General features: G+C 33.7%; 1 protein-coding gene across 1 annotated transcript; it reads left to right on the top strand.

Annotated features, from left to right (window-relative positions):
* Nucleotides 1-5749: 5749 nt before the first annotated feature.
* Nucleotides 5750-8395, top strand: LOC148601670 (uncharacterized; the record flags this gene model as incomplete). The annotated part of the gene is made up of 4 exons (XM_088554421.1): nt 5750-6011; nt 6710-6805; nt 7861-7939; nt 8095-8395. Coding segments are annotated over 4 exons (738 nt in total), but the record flags the coding sequence as incomplete, so codon positions are not given.
* Between the last annotated feature and the right edge of the window lie 6774 nt (nt 8396-15169).

Here is a 15169-nt window from a genome sequence, read left to right as displayed (position 1 = left end):
ATAATCAAACGTACAAGAGATACTGATGCAAAACGTAAATAGGACAAGGAGAAGAGATTAAACAAAGATGTTAAAGATGTCAGAATCCAGCAACTTTAACCTTTATAAACTTAATATGTAAATAATTGAATAAATGATTCAAATGTGTACATTGACGAATATATCTTACATTTAGAGGGAAAATGCTTAAAATGAGGCCTTCTAGATTTTTTTCCTTAATAGATTTATATTTAGGGGATATGTTTTCCAAACTAGTTTATCTTCTTTGAACCCTGTTTTCACAAATAGAGATATTCGAGACTTTATAACTTAAAACAAAGTCACTTTTGAGAATTGCAGTAATTCAAATCTAGCTTTTTTTTTAGTTCTTGGCGTTACTATTCTAAACCTAGTTCACTGGAACTGTCATGACCGACTTTTCTCATTCTGGTAATTTTGATAGCTTACGTAAATAAGAGGTTCGTTTAGTGGATACGTCAATTTATATATATGTGGTATGTTGAGGTATTCCATGGAGAGGATTGAATGTATTATTGGGTGAATTTGATTGTGTGTTTGTTGTAAACTTCATTTATAACCTAACATTATAAGTTTGTTCCCAACACGGACATGTTGCTTTCCACAGTCGGGAGATATTGGTCATTTGTGTATCTTTGTATCTTCTATTACTTTTAAGAAGAATTGTCATCGTTCTGTTACAGTGTATTTGACTTCTTTTCTTGTCGACGCCTTTCAGACCTTCCAGAGTGTTTACACTTGTTGAAAACCTTTTTGTGATCTCAGAAAGTATATATTATGCTGTAATTAGGCTATAGGCCGGTGCACTTTTTGCGCGTCACCATACCCATTCTATTCTCTTTTCCTGCTGCCGTGAGACAGTAAGGCTAAAATAACTGGCTAGTTTTAAAACTTCACAATCTTTTAGAGATGAGAAAAATCCTCTTTTTTATATTTTTAAATTAAGCTTATAAAGTATAAAGCATTGAATTTAATAAGGTCAAGTAACCATGTCCACAACTGTACTATATCCAGCATATAACTGTGTCGAACATAATGATTGTGTGCCACCACACAAATTATTTTTTTGACTCCTTCAATAAATCAGTTTTCATGGTGCAGATGGATACACCATAACGATCCACGAGTTCATGATGACCACCACGACTTATGTAAGCTCACTGATTCTTTTACGGGTTATAGAAGTTCGAATTTACATATTGGTTGATATAGTGTTTTCAAGTACCTTATTTAAAAATAAAAAAACAAAAACAAAAACAAACAAAAAACAAACAAAACAACAAAAAAAAAAACAAAAGAAAAGAAAAAAAAAACAAAAAAAAAAAAAAAAACACAATGAACTGTTCTAAAACTATTTTTGTAGTTTGATAAATCGTACGTAGACAAAATATGTATGCTATATAGTAATATTCAAATTAGCTGTGAATATAGAATAAAATGTAAAAACGTATTTGTATATTTTATATCATAATAAAGACTTAAGAGTTTTACAATCCACCTTTTCTTTTCAAAAATGCATTTGGATCATTTGTGTAGAACGCCAAAAACAAAACAAAACAAAACAAAACAAAAAAAAAAAAAAAAAACAAAAAACAAAAACAAAAACAAAAAAAGTTTAAATCTTTGCAAAGGAAGAGAATAAGTGCATACAATGTTGATCCTCGTCGTGCATGCTATGTATCTACATAGTAATGTACTAGCAAGTAAGAGGGTAGAGTTGCCTCAACCCATTAGACTTCTTATATGTATTATATACTTGGTGTGGCTGTATTTTTATACTGTTACAGATCCTCTATTTTCTTACTCGATACCATCATAGGTTGTCCAGTTCAGGTTTATCATGTGCTAATGTTCGCGCTCTAGATTTACTTACGAGGAAGTATTACTCGGTTAACGAAAGCTATATTTTATAGCCTTGTTGGCTATGATGCCTGGAGTGTTGGACTTAATGCAGATGGTATTGCCATAGATGTCAGGGAAAAGAAGGGGTTCGAAAGCCGCTTAGTCTAAAGTCTAAAGAAAGCTACCAACCAGCAAACTTAATGGGTATCGGATCGTCGAGTCATGACGATGCAGCACAAACAAAAAAAGTATAAGTCTAAAAGATTGTACAACGATACCGATAAAGATTTTAATACACTATAATAAAACATATAATGAGCAAAATTTACGGTCAACTAATGACCTTCTTCAGTGCCTTAAATGAAATGAGTGTGTATGAAATTAAACGGTCTGTGAACACAACTCACTACTTAATCAGGTGATTACATGTGATGTATTAAAATTTTATCGACAGTTAATAAATATCTTGAACATTGTGTTATAGACATATGTCTTGTGCCGATCTTGAACATTGTGTAAGAAATATAAAACTAAAAGTATTTACAAACACTGTAAAAAGAAAAAAATAGGAAGACCTTAATGTTTTTTTTTATTAAATCAGTGTGGGTGTAAACCACGGAGCTATTTTATCCAAAATCCCTCCTGCTTCACTATCTGTAGAACGCTCCATATCGTGTTTTGTTCCACGATTAAGATTTGCATTTTGTTGAAATCATCGAGGCAGTGGCTCGGTAATCTGAAGTGTTGACTCACTGGGAGTAGAGGCTTTTTTGTTAGGTTGCTCCTGTGTACGTTCAATCGCTTGTGAAAAGGCTGTTTAGATTCACCAACACATCGGGGGCCACCGATGGGAGAGTGAAGCAAATATATAACATAAGCACTCTTGCAGTGCACGTTACAAAATAGTTTGTAGTGTTTCCCCATGACCGTGCTGGTGAATAATGACGAATTGTGCATTTGGTTGCAACATTTACACATTTTGTCAACACAGGAGCGACTCTCGCCTGGAGTCAAGTTGGGATTAGATATTCCAGCCCTCAAAAGCAGACTATGCAAACTGTGTGTCTGTCTGTCATATGTGGTTCGGAAAAGACTTAAGGATAGTGTTGAGTTTTTTCTCGATAGAGGCCCAGTGTTCACAAATGGTATTGTGGTTGTTTTTAAGGCAAGGGTGGTATGTTAGAACACAAGGAGTTCTCTTACATTTTTCTTTGTCTTGTACTGTAACCTTATATATATATATTATAAGGTAATTCACTCATCATCAAAATGTACTAATACGAAATAGTAATCAACGTTGCTTTTTAACTTGTGACAAGTGACCTATTTGAGACATTTTGAGATTACATTTGCTCGAATGATATATTTGAATTAAAGTTGTGGAAAACACAGGCACTTAATTTGCTAAACTATATTTATATTTGTATATGGGGTTAACGGAACAAAAAAAAAAAGGTTATCGTGTCTTTTTGATACCTTAGCATATTTTTTCTTCACCAAATATATATATGTGAAAAGTTAAAAAAATCTATTCTTATGACCTTCCGCGCAAAAGACTATTAACCAGTCAATAGTTTATTAACTTTATGTCCTTCCTGAAACTATTTAACAACAAGCGTTATTGTATTTTGCGGAATATCATTGCTGTTACAGAATTGACTATGTTGTCAACACTTCATTCAGAATGTTGTACAAGGTAGAGTCCAGAGATTTCAAATACAGAGATTTCAAAGACAGACAAATCATGGACAGTGCCCAGTGAGCAGGTTGATTTGCGCGTCTTCTCAAGAAAAAAACTGACTGTATGTGACTACTAGAATAGGTTTATGGGGTTCCTAATTTCCTGAGATATAGTATGTTGTCTCTTTAAATCTTTGGTATAAATTTGTTTCTATTATCCCTTTCGATATAATAAAACACTAACTAACTGTTTATTCGGGGAATAGTAAGTTTACCCCCCCCCCACCCCCAGTTTTAAGTATTGCCTGCGTTACACCGCGAACAATATTTGTTCATAAATTTGTTTAATAAATGTTAAAAAAACCTTGATCTATTTGTAACCTGTCTTTGATACAGTAAATCTGCTATTAGGCAAACCCCTTTCGGGCAGGATAATTTTCGGTTTAGAAAAGTATTCGATATACACAAGTTTAAATGTATTGAAATTGGCAAAGTAGATTAAAAGTCTCTAGTTTAAAGTTGTCAATTCTATGTGGTTCTTTATATTCTTTGCTGTAAGTATTTTTGAGATTAATTCTATGCTTAGAACGTTAGTTGCTGTTAATGAATTAATGGAAACATTTCGAGGGCATAATTCAATTATGGAACAAAAGAAATAATGTATTAAGTGTAATTGTAACTACGTTGTCAATGCATTCACTAAAACGGTTAAGATGAAATTGCTAAATTCATATAAAAAATATAAAAAACTAAAATGGTTTACATGAATTCAGATCAGTAAGCATTCTCCTTTCGCATCTCATTGTCTTAAAGTGAGACTTATAAATCGGAGACAAGTAAACAAAACTCATGTTTGATATCATCTTCTTCCTTGTAATCGTTGATATCACTTTTAACTCGGTATTGTTTTGTTTGTGACCACATAGTGTAAAGTCTGGATTTGTGTACTTGTAGTTGGCCGGTCGGAAACGCACGCATCTAGTATATCGATAGAAAGCTTCTACCAGTTACCCAGACATCGCTGATTACCGAACGTAAGGTATGAAACAGAAATAATTAGAAGGTGATACATGTATATATAAAGGGAAATCTGTCATCGAAACCTAAATAACCCGGTATCCTTTGTAATCCTGTGTATATTCATAAACCAAATAGGTCAGATTCCCTGGTTTAAAAGATATCAGCTATATAAAAGAGTAATCAAGTGAACCAAGGTTATAGCAGTAATGAAAAGAATGTAATCCAGGGACTAAGACCCGGCATGAAAAACAGATATACACAACAAAGAACATAAAGTAACTAAAATCATACATACAAAGTAACAAAAGCAAATGAGCAAGTCGGACTCCACTAAAAACTGCGAGCATGGACCAGGTGTACTGGTAGGGTAAGCGTCCACTGCTTTTCTAGAAACACCCGAAAATTGCGAATTATAATGTAAACGTGTTTCAAAGATTAACCTCTCATCATCAGCACCAGAACCAAATACGTATGAAGATCAAGAGACAAAGGTAAAGTGTAACAAAATAATTAACACCTAAACAACTTCGAAACAGGAAGCTAAATCCATCACCGACAAGTTTTTTTTTCAGAGTATTTCATAGGAACTCCATTAGTATAATACATGTTTAATACAAAGCCAATAGTAAGGGTTTCGATTGTCGTCCGACAGTCTGATAACAGGGTTGCAATTGGTGAATATCTAATCTGGATGCCCGGGTAATATTTTCGTTCCAATTTTCTCTGAAGTATAACCCCGAGTCACCAGTGACGTCCTCTGTCTTTTGATTGGCTGAGCGATTTTGACGTTATTTTATTTACTTTTATACGTTCCAAGATTCAAATTTAAAGAAAAATGCGTTTTAATATATTTTTTTTTAAATTACTTATATCATCTATCGATATAAATGCACGATTATAAACTCAATCAAGATAATCTCATCTTTGTTTTTATTTTATTTCATAAGCGGCAATTTACTCTTCGGATTGTATTAAGTCCTCGTGTTTGCATAGAAAACTTAAGGACACAAAGTTAAAAAAGAATATTTCACCAAGCGAGAAACATATGTTCAAATCTCTACTTACTGACGGATATAACAATTGTGACACGTCCTTCATTGGTAAGCCTTTAATACATTCTGGTTGCCTGTTGTCCCCATCAAAGGGATGGATGTCTCCTTCGATGGAGAGTGTTTTAAATGGTGAGTGAGATGTGCAAAGAATGCGCTATGCCAAAAATTCTCTGCTCCACCGACCAAACACTGATGTATCAAAAAAGGAAAACGATCATTTCTTCGATGTTTTCAAAGCAGTGGGAGGAAGCTTTGATAGTTATCTAAATAAAACAAGGGAGAAATCATACCTGAAGAAAATTGAAGAAATTGAGACATGTCTTCTTGAGCCTGTCAAAGAAAATTGTTTTGTAACAAAACCTCGGGATGTTGAATATATTCGATGTAAGTTTTTTACAGGCAACAGGATATAGTTGAAAATAACCAAATGCATGCAATAGATGAACTTGTATCATTCTTTTGCTTTTTATGAGCACCTGGTCCATGCTCCCAGTTTTTAGTGGAGTCTGAGTTGCTCATTTGCTTTTGTTACTTTGTATGTATGATTTTAGTTACTTTATGTTCTTTGTTCTGTTTTCCATGTCTGGTCTTGGGTCCCTTGATTACTCTTTCGAATAGACACATGCTTAATCAAACCATAAAGTTATCCCTGAATGAACTTCATAAGTAAATCGAACTTGAACTGTAAGGGTCTTGCAAAATCTTTTTTTTTCCGTGAGGTTATTTTCTTTTCCAATCATAAGAGTCAAAAGTTTTATTGATATTGATGGAATGTCCTCATGTAAGAGTATTACATAAAAATATAAGCAGTAATTGTATGCGTTGCTGCGTAAATTGTAGTAGTGCAATTCCAATTATTACTGGATAGAAATAAGGTCATATACTCAATTCGCATAGAAAATAGTAATAAGGACTTCATACATTAAGTTGAATTAAATATCGGTAAAATACCGAAGCGTCAGCAGTGAGATGACGTGGTATAAATTTGAACACGACATACATACACAATGAGTATATTCCGGGTATATTCCGGTAAAATTCTGTTTATTATATTGATTGCATTGATACTATGTAACGAGTATGTATTTATTTTGTAGAGAAAACAGAAATACATGACGATATGACTTATATAACATATATCATGGAAAGTCTTGAAAGCATTGAATTTCTTGCAATGGAAAGCTATGCCAGTTGTATGTTTGCATCCCACGTTTAACACAATTATGTCATGATTAAAATGGATTCGTTTGACAACTATTTATTAATGTGTTAAGTATGTAAATGTGATTATAGCCATTATTTAACAAATAATGTAAAAAAAAAACCAACCAAGCAATTGAAGCATTTAAGTTTGGGCATATAATTTTGGAATCTCTTTTTAGAAATTATCAACTTGGAAATTCTTTCAAAATATATAACTATACATATCGAAAATCCGAAATAAAATTATATAACGTTATACTGATAGTTGATATTTCATTTCTTATGGTAAACCGAATGTTGAACCTCAATATTCATTATGTGTACCTGTGTGACAAGGTGGGAAGTATACATACTGCTTTGATGAAACACGTATATTTTATCAAGTATTAACAAAATCAAAGCCATAGTTTTTAAGTAGCTGTCTTTGTAAGAATCATTCAAAATCTGAAAAATGTGATACATCCCAAAAAAGGCTACATATTTTTATTTTTGTAATTAAGTTGTTTTATGGATCTATTCTATGAAATGAGTAATTATTCATTCAAATCTGCCCGCTCTTAGAAGATAATCAACATTGAAAATCCAGTAGATTCTATTATATTTGAGTGTCATTTACAGAGTTATCTCCCTTAATTTTGAAATCTACAGTGCATTCGATATAATTTTTATTTCCTAACAGCACGGGTTATATGAAGAACTGCATGATGATTTCTGTTTACTATGGCAATTCAAACAAAATTTGAAGAAAAAAAAACATGTAGGCTTTTTACCCATGAATCACATTTTGCATGAATCTTAGCTGGAGTGCTACTTAAATCTACTAGAAACTTACTTTTTATATTGTCTTTTTTCGTGTTTCTACTTCAGACTCAAAAATAGAAATCATAAGACATGTACAAGCTCAATTTCCTGTGAACCATCAAATTGTGACAAAAGCACAGTTGAGAAAGAAATACAATGAATTTCAAGGTATTGATCGTCGATTTGCATTCGTAGAAAAAGAACTGGTCAAAACTGGAAACAAGGAGTTGACTTATTAATACAGTCGACAATTCGATCCGTTCCATTCCCTTACCTATTTATCCCTACGATGTCACTGTGATAGACAATTTATTACTGGCCGTGTCCTTCTTGAATGATAAAAACATACACAAATTAAATATAAAAACCGGTCACTTTAAGGCAACTCTAAAAAATAAAGATTACTGTTTTTACATTTGCTTCCGTAAGGGAGACATCTTTATCAACACAAAATGAATATAACGGTGATGGATCTCAGTGGGACAGTGCAAAGAATGTTACCAAGCGAAAATTTGACAGTGGAGAGTGAAAGAATATATTATGCAGTATGGAGCACTATATTTTGTTGTGATATGTATGGGAAATTGTTATGGAAGTTTCAGAATGAAGAAGTATGTGCATCCATAGCAGGTATAGGCTCAGATAGTGACGAGAATGTCTATGTTGCTGGGAATAACACATGCAACGTTGTCATTGTTTCTCCTGACGGAACAAATTTCAAAGGACTTTTATCAGAGTCAGATCAGATAAAGAATCCTACTTCAATGAGTTATGACTGACAAACGGATTTGTTGGTCATAAATAGCTATCCTGGCATAGTTCTTCTTTTTGATATAAAAAGAAATGAATGCCAGGTCACCTATTTTTCCTCCTTGTAAATCTATGAATTACCATTTAATACCAATGCTGTAAATAATAGAATTTTTTCTTCCACGTCAGCCAGCAAAAGAAAAATAATGCTAATTACTACCAATTATATACATTTTTTTTAATCAAATGAGATAAGTTTGAGATTTGTTCAACATTGTTTTTCTTAGGTTTTAGACTTCTACCATTATCAACTAGAAATGTGAAATTCAAAAGGGTAATTTCCCATTCATCGCTTAAAAAAAGTAATAATTTAATCAACGTCATCACCATTAATAAGGCAGTGAATGTTCTTGGTGTCAATTGATATATGAGGAATCAATCTTCTGCGCAAACAAGTTTTGTTGGATTTATGAATCACCTGACCAGTCGGTCCGTACGTCCGTCTGACCTCTTATCGTATGCCGCTCAATACATTGAGATGAACTATATAAACAATTAAATCTTTATGACTGTGTAGATGTTCATAAAAACAGATTCCTGCAACTAGGAGTTACCAGCGTTCGTATTTGGTACATGTATATGTAAATATATGTAATGGGGATGGATATGGTGAATATGTCATAACCCAACCAGTACACCCAGTTCGTAGAGCAATTATTTACAGTGTTTGATCAAGAAAAAAAAATATTTCTATTTTTACGAATGAAGATAATGCTTTATTTTACTGCATGGCAAAATAATCCAAATTAAAGACAGCATGCTTCAAATCCAAATCGAGTGGGTCAGTGCCTTCTTTACATTGACTTTCTCACACTATTTGTAGTAATCAGCCAACTATTACCCTCTAAAGCGGTAACAATTCAGTCAATAATTGGTCAATCACTATAATCGTATGTTTTATCTTTCTCGTGTTTTGAAAAAAAAGGCAAATCATGAACAGAAACCGGTATCGATGACAAAATTAAAATCAAAAACACTCAACTTAATCGCATATGCAATCAAAATAAATCTAGAAATTCGCGAATATATGACAAGAGCAAACATACGAATAGAAAGTACATTCACCAATATTTATATGGATACGAACCAATAATTAAATTGTAGACTTTCTAAAAGTCAGACATGCAGAAGGTGATATATGCATGTCAAATTCAGTTTTGCCCCGTGCAGGTCCGGGTGTTAAAAGAATATGCCTGCAGCAGCGCTAAGATTATCGTAAAAGGCGACTAAATAGTGCTCAGAACCCTAGCCAGGGGCTAGGGCGCTCTGCACACAGAGCAACTGGGATGTGTGCCCCAGGTGGTGGAATGGGGTACCCCTGGCGTGTTACATGCTGGGGTTGTCAGGCGATAATACGGAAAACCTGACTGCAAACCATAGTGGTGCACCGTGTTGGGAAAGATGCCACGTTCCTCCACGTTAAAGAACCCTACTGTGGTATTCTCCCGGAGTAGGAACCATAGGGCTCCGCCACAGGAGGCTAAATTACCCGATCCTACCCATCTCTTCCTATTTCCAGTGGCAATCAAAATTTGTCGACCCCATTGTCCTTGTGTCCCATCCCTTCTTCATTTCATCATCATTTCATGTTCATTTTATCACCAATTTCATGTTCATCGTCTGAATATAGCTGAAATATTGCTGCTCGGACGTTAAACCCCAACAAACAAACAAACAAACAAACAAATTTCGTTTTATTTCTTGTTCAGAAACAGTCTTAGTTTTTTATTTGGCTGTTATGATTTTGAGATAAAAATTGTTTATATTGTACATGAAATTGGCACTTTGCAAGAGTTATCGTTCTTGATTTGGCTTCGTTTGGTTGATTTTAGTGGGAGATTATAACATATGTAGACTGAAAAAGCATCTTTTTTTATTATGGGGGTTTTTCTTCACCATAATCACTTCACAATTGTCAGTGTCTGAATTTTAAGCGGACTGGTTTTTCATATTTTCAAAATATTCTAATAACAATAAAGCTCACATTAGTTCATAACATTATTTCTAATTAGTTGGGTAATTGCTGAGGAGAATACTTTTAAGCGATATAACATCAAAAATAACAATAAAAAAACGAAAAAGGACAATAACTCAAACGTGGCATAACAAATTCCCACGTAAATTTGACCACTGATGGATCTCACCATGCTGAACACTTTTAACCTATGTCAGAATTTGGCTTAACCTAACGGATAACGATTTTGAAGTTATTTATGCGGAAAAAAAAATTCGGTCTGATCCCTATTGTTCTATTGTCAGTAACGGCGGCCATGTTTTTTGACGGATCAAAAATCTTAACATTCATATTGTGCAAGGTACCCTAAGGAAAACCTGAGCATAGTTTTATATGATTCCGCTCAGTAGTTTTTAGAGAAGATTTTTGAAAAAAAACTTGTTAACAGACAAGTATCTATGGATGCGCCGTTGCTTCACATATAGATATAAAACTTTCAAGTCACAGTATACTTAAAATTATTCCAAAAAATGCACAATAATTTGAACTCGAAAGAACTTGAACGTGATTGATGCAGAATTTTGCAAAAGACTCCAACAAAAAATTAAAATCGCACGGTATAAATTACAATATCGCATTAAAAATATGGTATTTTTACATGTGCGTAATGATTTTCATATTGTCTTAGGTGAAGGTCCTCCGCCAAAGGCCAATAAAACGAACTAAGAACATATGGCTCAGCCGGTATTAAAATTACGTTATGATACCTTTATTTATCAACTACAGATTTTAACTTTTCATTGAAGTGTAATCTGCCCAAAGTCATTTCGAACAAAAAATTACCTGGTTGACACCTTCCCTATATTTCTGCTTGTCCTGAGAGTAAGGTTACACTTGCAATTAAGACTTATATAACACCCCAAGTCACCCTACAGATGAGATGAAAGATAAATAATTTCCATTAAAATATGTCGTTATACCATGCAAGAATGTAATGTTTTTTTGTAATCTTTTCAATAACTTCCTTTGATTTTACCAAATTTCGCAAGATTACGTTCTAAACTATAATATTCAAACAATTCTTCTTGAAGATTGTGTAGTTTTCATCGTGTTTTCACATTTCCACAAAGCAATGACACTTGGAAGAACTCTGGAGTTTTTGGGAAGCGGGACGTTATGTGGTAAGACTAAAGGTACTCTAATATACTAAAATTGGGCTTGCAAAACCCTGGCCAATACCGATACCTGTGTTTGCCTTGTAGATTCTCGTATTGGCCACATAAGATAAATTATTGATTTGTCAGTTTTATCTGTATTTAGTCAAATACATTTTAGTTAATTAAGTACCAGTCCACATTAAATATGCTATACTTTCACAAAACAACAATCTTTTCTGCATTCAGATCTTCACTTTTTAGAAAATCATGCATTCATCTCCCACTAAAATCAATCAAATGATAACAAATCAAGAACGATAACTCTTGCAAAGTGCCAAGTTCATGTACAATCTGTATCACGAAAGCGCAACAACCAAAGGAAACACAGAGACTGGTTATGTGATCTGTAACTGTTTCTGAACAAGCCATAATACAGAATTCGTTCGGTTTTTGACATGCATGAATCACCATCTGTCTGCTGGATTTTAGACAAAAAATGCTACTTAATACATGCACGTATCACCTAATTGGTCACTTATGGAGGTAGACCTAGGGTAAGGGACACAATTCTTACCAATCATTGGAAAATTTGTATTCAACATTTTACATTATCGAATGTAAGCATCAAAGTAACTTGGACTGATTTCTTTCTATTGAAAAGGAAAGCTTGAATGGCTTTGGTGAAATGAAATTTGATACAAACATATCACTGATTTCAAGGGTTATGTCCCTTATTATGGATTTACCTCCTTAAGAGGGAATACAAGCAAATCATTTTACTAATTTTATAATTAAAAAAACTATAAATGAAGTGAAGCAAGTTCAAAATAAGTATAAAAACCCGTTGGGTCACTGTCTTGACATTACAGACATGAAATGAATCGAAATACTAACTTGTGAATAATACGTTCAGGTTGGTTGGGTTTAGCATGTAAAAGTACAGGAGTGTATCACATACTACGGAATTTACAGTATTTTTACTAAGACTGGTACTAAAGTCTACCATGCATCAGTGTTACATCGACCCAGTTGTTTCTATGTAAAAAAATATCAGTCATACAAACATTGCAAATTTTGGGTATCTTGGGGTATCACCTCGTCAGCAGCATACGAACCAATTTATATATTAGTACCAATTATGTCTACATAGGAAGATCGGTTTCGAATAGATTGCTTACAACGAGTACTTAAATCCAAAAGAACCGACAAATTTCAATACAAGCGTTTTAAGGATTTTGAATTGAATTTGAATCTATGTAATCGTTAAAATTGGTTAAGAAAAGTGTCCGACTACTTGGCTGCCGAATAATCACGGAGACCTTAGGTCCACCTGGCGTGCCATAGACCCAGTTGTTTATTAAAACAAAAATATCTATCATATAAATATTGCAAATTTTTGTACGCTTACACCTGTTTCAAGGAATAAACTCTTATCAGCAGCATTAAATCTAAATACTAAGAAATACTGAAAACGGAAAATGAATTACACAGAAGACATACTTCGATCGAAATAGGAAGCCAAATTCTGAACCGAGAAATTCAGCAAAATCGTAAATTTATACTGTACACGTGTTTCAAGGAGTAATCGCTTCGAATTAACTACATACGAAGAAAGAGACGAACTAAAGAACAAATAAAAAAACCAAAACAAAGGATGAAGTGTTTTAGGGTTTATAAGTTAATCAAGATCGTTTAGAAACCCAGTCTACTTAAATGGAAGATATCTGTTGTTTTACATTTAAGTAGCACTCCACATAAGAATCATACAAAAACTGATTAATGGTTGGAAAGCCTACATATTTTTTTCAATTTTTAATATTTTGTTCAAAATGTTATAATGAACAGAAAGTAACATGTGGCTTTTCATATAACCTTCGTTCATAGAAAATTATATAGAATACGATGTAAAACTCAAAATTAAGGGAGATAACTCTGTCAATGACACTAAAATACAATAGAAACTGTTGGATTTTCAGTGTGCATTATCTCCAAAGAGCAGACAGCTTGAAATGAATATAATATATTTCATCATAAAGCAACTCAATAACAAAAATAAAAATGTGTAGCCTTTTTTTGGGGCGTATCACTTATTACAGAATTTCCATGATTCTTACAAAAACTATACTTAATAAAATGTACTTACTTGTCATACATTGTATGACAAATAATGACAGTACATGATATAGAGAAGTAATCCTCGATTTCTGACTATCTTAATTCGATATATCGATATATAATTTCTGAAATGACAGAAATGCAGATCTCAAAATTGGCATAATAAGAAAGCAACAAAAATCAACTGACCTTTCAACTTAATTGTATGCCAAAACATTTTATTGTCAACTAACCATTCAAATGTAAATTACAGTTCAGCTGCCCCTACGTAGCCTACCTCACAACTTTGCTAAAACTTGCGAGAGTTACACTTATTATCTAGAAAAAAAAAACCACGCCGTCGTTCAGAAAATATCTATGGTCATCATCAACCTGTCAGTTATGCTATAGACTTTCATCTGTTATATTTCTGTTTCACTGGTTGATTGATTGTTGGGGTTTAACGTCCGAGCAGCAATATTTCAGCTATATTCAGACAATGAACATGAAATGGATGATAAAATGAACATGAATGATGATGAAATGAAAAAAAAAGGGATGTGACACAAGGATAATAGGGTCGACAAATTTAGATTGCCACTGGAAAAAAGGAGGGATGGGTAAGGTCGAGCAATTTAGCCTCCTGTGGCGGAGCGCAAAGGTTCCTACTCCTATCGAATACCACAGCAGGGTTCTTTAACGTGCAAGGAACGTGGCATCTTTCCCAACACGGTGCACCACTATGGTTTGCGGTCAGGTTTTCCGTATTATAGCCTGACAACCCCAGCATATAACACGCCAGGGGTACCCCATTCCACCACCTGAGGCACACATCCCAGTTGCTCTGTGGGCAGAGCACCTAGCTCCCAGCTAGGTTTCTGAGCACTATTTAGTCGCCTTTTACGACAAGCTTAGCGCTGCTGCAGGCCTATTCTTTTAACACCCGGACCTGCACAGGGCCTGTTTCACTGGGGTAAGGAGTGCATGAGGACGAGTGACTTACAAGAAATTGCTCACCCTTCATGTATTAAACATTTAAGTACCATTCTGTGTAAGAAACAGGCAATGAGTGGCACATCATTTTTCTCAATTTGTTTTTTTTTTGCCGCAAATATATTCAAATACATCTAGAAAACAGCTGAAAATTTTTCCTGAAGCATTGGTGATATTTTTTGAATGCTTATATAAGGAAAAAGTTTGGGAAAAATTTCCCGCCATTTTTCCATAGTGCATTTCAGGTTAAGAGGTATAAATACTTGGATGATGCAATGCAATCTCTGTGTATTTTTACTTCATGTGCCACAACTTATACATATTTTACCTGATTCTTAGACAGAGAAGTACTGGTAGTATATCAGACAAAACTAAGCATATTTATGTTAGCCGCCATTTCCTTTTTCTGGGAAATGAACATTTAGAAAAATGAAACTTTGCAAGATGGGTACATTTAATAGAATGATAAATAAATAAATAAATATAAATAAGTTTTATTTAGAGTCGGCATGAAATACGTAATACTAAACATAAGCTAAATTGAG

Source organism: Perna viridis, chromosome 12, assembly GCF_037379345.1.
Source record: "Perna viridis isolate PV_CMFRI_1.1 ecotype Kerala chromosome 12, ASM3737934v1, whole genome shotgun sequence".
NCBI lineage: Eukaryota > Metazoa > Mollusca > Bivalvia > Mytilida > Mytilidae > Perna > Perna viridis.
Note: the sequence above shows the minus strand (reverse complement) of the source record. Positions and strands in the feature narration are given on the sequence as shown.